The sequence below is a fragment of the Dendrobium catenatum genome, unplaced genomic scaffold, assembly GCF_001605985.2.
Source record: "Dendrobium catenatum unplaced genomic scaffold, ASM160598v2 original_scaffold_160710, whole genome shotgun sequence".
NCBI lineage: Eukaryota > Viridiplantae > Streptophyta > Magnoliopsida > Asparagales > Orchidaceae > Dendrobium > Dendrobium catenatum.
In genome coordinates, this window is record NW_021479136.1 from 1,103 (window position 1) to 4,122 (window position 3,020).

The following is a 3,020-nucleotide window of genomic DNA, read 5'->3' on the forward strand; positions in this document are numbered from 1 at the left end:
GTCTCCAGAACTGCAGTCTTTTCGACCTCCGTCGCCGACTATAATCTTTTCCAACCTCTGTTGCTTTGTCAGACTTACACCCTTCAACTCTGTTGCTTGCTTTGACATACGACCCTTTCAACCTCCCTGTAAAAGTCTTTATGACCTTCATCTGCAAGCAACTACTATTCTTCCGACCTTTGTTGCTGATAATGGATCTTTTTACCTTCGGTCACTCGCCGACTACGGTCGTCCGACCTTCGTTGCCTTGAATAACGATCTTTCTGACCTTTGTTGAACACCGTTATTGGTTCTCGCGTCCTCGCATCATCTAAACAACAATTTTTTGAATCCCATCCGCCCACTGAAATATGTCCTTTCGACTATCGTCACCGACTATTGATTTTTCGAATCGTCACCCACCTACTTCATGGGTTATTCGCAACAAAACAAAAATATGCAAACAAAATTACTCTTCTTAATTCCTTACAATGCCAATGAACTCTATATGATGTATATTTGCTACATTAAGCAAAGTCCTTTCCCCCCAAGAAAAGAGCCTCATTTGAATCGACTGAAAATACTAGTGGATTCGTTCAAACTGAGGGCTCAACCCATGGATTCCTCCACTTTTAGGGGTTTCCACATTCTAAAACTCTGTTAGGTGTCTTCATGAACACCATACCATTATTTTTATTCTGATTGTGTACTGAATCTTCGTATTAAATCGTACAGACATTTGAAAGTTTGTATTTTTCTATCGTCACGAATACTTCACAGACCACAACAAATAACCTAAAATTTAAAGTAAAATGAGATTAATCGTAGATTCTGCTGTAATGCCAACTCTATAGAAAAATATAAACTAAGAATTTTTATAATTTATAAAAATGAAGATTGCTATTGTTGCAAGATTAAAATAGTATAAAAGGACCCAAAAAAATTATTGAAAAAAAAAAGGAGAGTAGTAATTACAATAATTATCCAATTGCTCCCCAACACCCAACAAAAAATACAATTTTTTCGTCAATGCCCTTGCTTCCTATGTAGTGCATTTGAATTTTCTATATTTATTTATTTTACAGCTCATATATCTTACAACAACAACTTCAATGATATATATCATCATCACCTTCAGCTCCAAACACTAGAAAATTATTATGTGCAGAGTCCGAATTTGAGAACTTTCTCGTTTCATAATTTGGACTATGATGTGTACACTGTTTTGAAAATTATATTATACAATGTGATGCACTCACAGTCAGAAAAAAACTTTCCGTCTAAGACTCCGCCCACAGAATAATTTTCCGAAACTGCATTCATAGTGAATCTTACTTTTTATTGTATTCATCTCAAAATTTCATTTAAAATAGTGACCTCACTAATACTTATAAATCAACCAATATAATTTTTAGATGATAAAAATTTATTTTCTTAAAATAAGTGATTTTTTTTTTTGTCTGGAAGGAAATTCTGGTCAGACACTTTGATTGACCACAAGCGGTAACTGGAACCCGAATACGTGTAGTTGGCGAGGAACCCTTGGCTTCACGCCTTATCGATTTTTCTGTCCGGCTGATCTCCGGCGCCGATACCGCTGAATCCTCTCCTTACTGCCACTCCAATCCTTTGGCCGCCATGATATCTCTCTCCTCGGTCTCTCCGCCAAACTTTCCTCTGCAGCACTCTTCTTCGGCTGCTACTAAAGCCCTAAGTTTTCGTCATCTCTCCTCTAGACACTCTCGGTTCAGCGTCCCCGCCTACGTCTCTTCTTCGCCAGTATCTTTCTATCATAGCTCGGTTTCATATGGCGGAGAAGCTACGGGGTCGGTGTTTGGATCAGAACTGCAAACTGATGAATCCAACTCATGGGCTGCTTCCTCTCCATTGTATGCTGCTCCACCCCAGACGCCGGCGACCGCAATGAGGGGTGCCGAGTCTGACGTGATGGGCTTGCTGTTGAGAGAGAGGATTGTGTTTCTAGGAAGTGGCATAGATGATTTTGTGGCGGACGCTATCATCAGCCAGCTGTTGCTCCTGGACGCCCAGGATCCCAGTAGAGATATTAGGTTGTTCATTAATTCTCCAGGAGGATCCCTCAGGTTTGATTCACGATCCTTGGTAGTAAATTGGCTTTGCTTTAATGAATTTTCTTAGCTCTATTAAATATATTTGATTGGCTTACCATGAATCTGAAGTGTAATTGGCCAAGAAAGATGCTTTCAGTTTTGAAAGTCTGATTGCTTATTGAAGCATTCTTGTTCGCCATTGTGTTATTCATGGTAGTGGATGTGGTTAGCCAAGTCTTGTTTAGTTTAGTTCTTGTTTTCGTAGTTCTATTAAGGCGCTGTTTAGTTCTACTACTTATGTAGTGAATCTGGTTAGTTAGCAGCTGGTCTGTTAGTATGAGTTAGCCCATGTATTCTGTAAGTACTCCCAATTAGAGAGGATGAAGAGACTAAAAAAAACTTATGAATTATTCTTTCTCATTTATCTTTCTCATCTTCTTTCTTAAAGTTCTGGTGTGGTTGAGCAGCTTGAAGTGCTCTAATTAGGATCCAGGATTCTATCATTGGTCTTCTTGCTGAGAAGATTCTCCACCTCTTGTTACACAGAAAACAATGATCCAACACCCCATAGGATTTCCCAACATGCCATTGCACATTTTACGTTTGATTCAAGATCCGTCTCCCTTCCTTATATCTAAAGGCACGCTCCCTACATGTCTCATGTTGAAGCCTTATCCATATGCTTCTTCAAGGAAACTATTGTTGTCAACCTCCAAGAACTAGTTTGTATATTTCCCTGTTCCAATAATCATCGACATCTTTACCTGCTACTCAACTCTTGAGTTGTTGTGGACCTTCCTCCATCCTCAAGAAACCTGCACTACCAACCTAACCTAACCTTCACCGCGCCATCAATCTTCTAAGAAAACCAGCTAGATCACCTCTTGTTTCACCATTCATTGTTCATTACCACCATTCAAATTGTTGGCTACGTGAATGGAATTTCTTGTGGGAGTATTTCAAACCAGATTT

General features: G+C 39.2%; 1 protein-coding gene across 1 annotated transcript; it reads left to right on the forward strand.

Annotated features, from left to right (window-relative positions):
• Nucleotides 1-1,507: 1,507 nt before the first annotated feature.
• Nucleotides 1,508-2,081, forward strand: LOC110111923 (ATP-dependent Clp protease proteolytic subunit 2-like; the record flags this gene model as incomplete). The annotated part of the gene is made up of 1 exon (XM_020843995.2): nt 1,508-2,081. A coding segment is annotated over one exon (574 nt), but the record flags the coding sequence as incomplete, so codon positions are not given.
• Nucleotides 2,082-3,020: the final 939 nt, after the last annotated feature.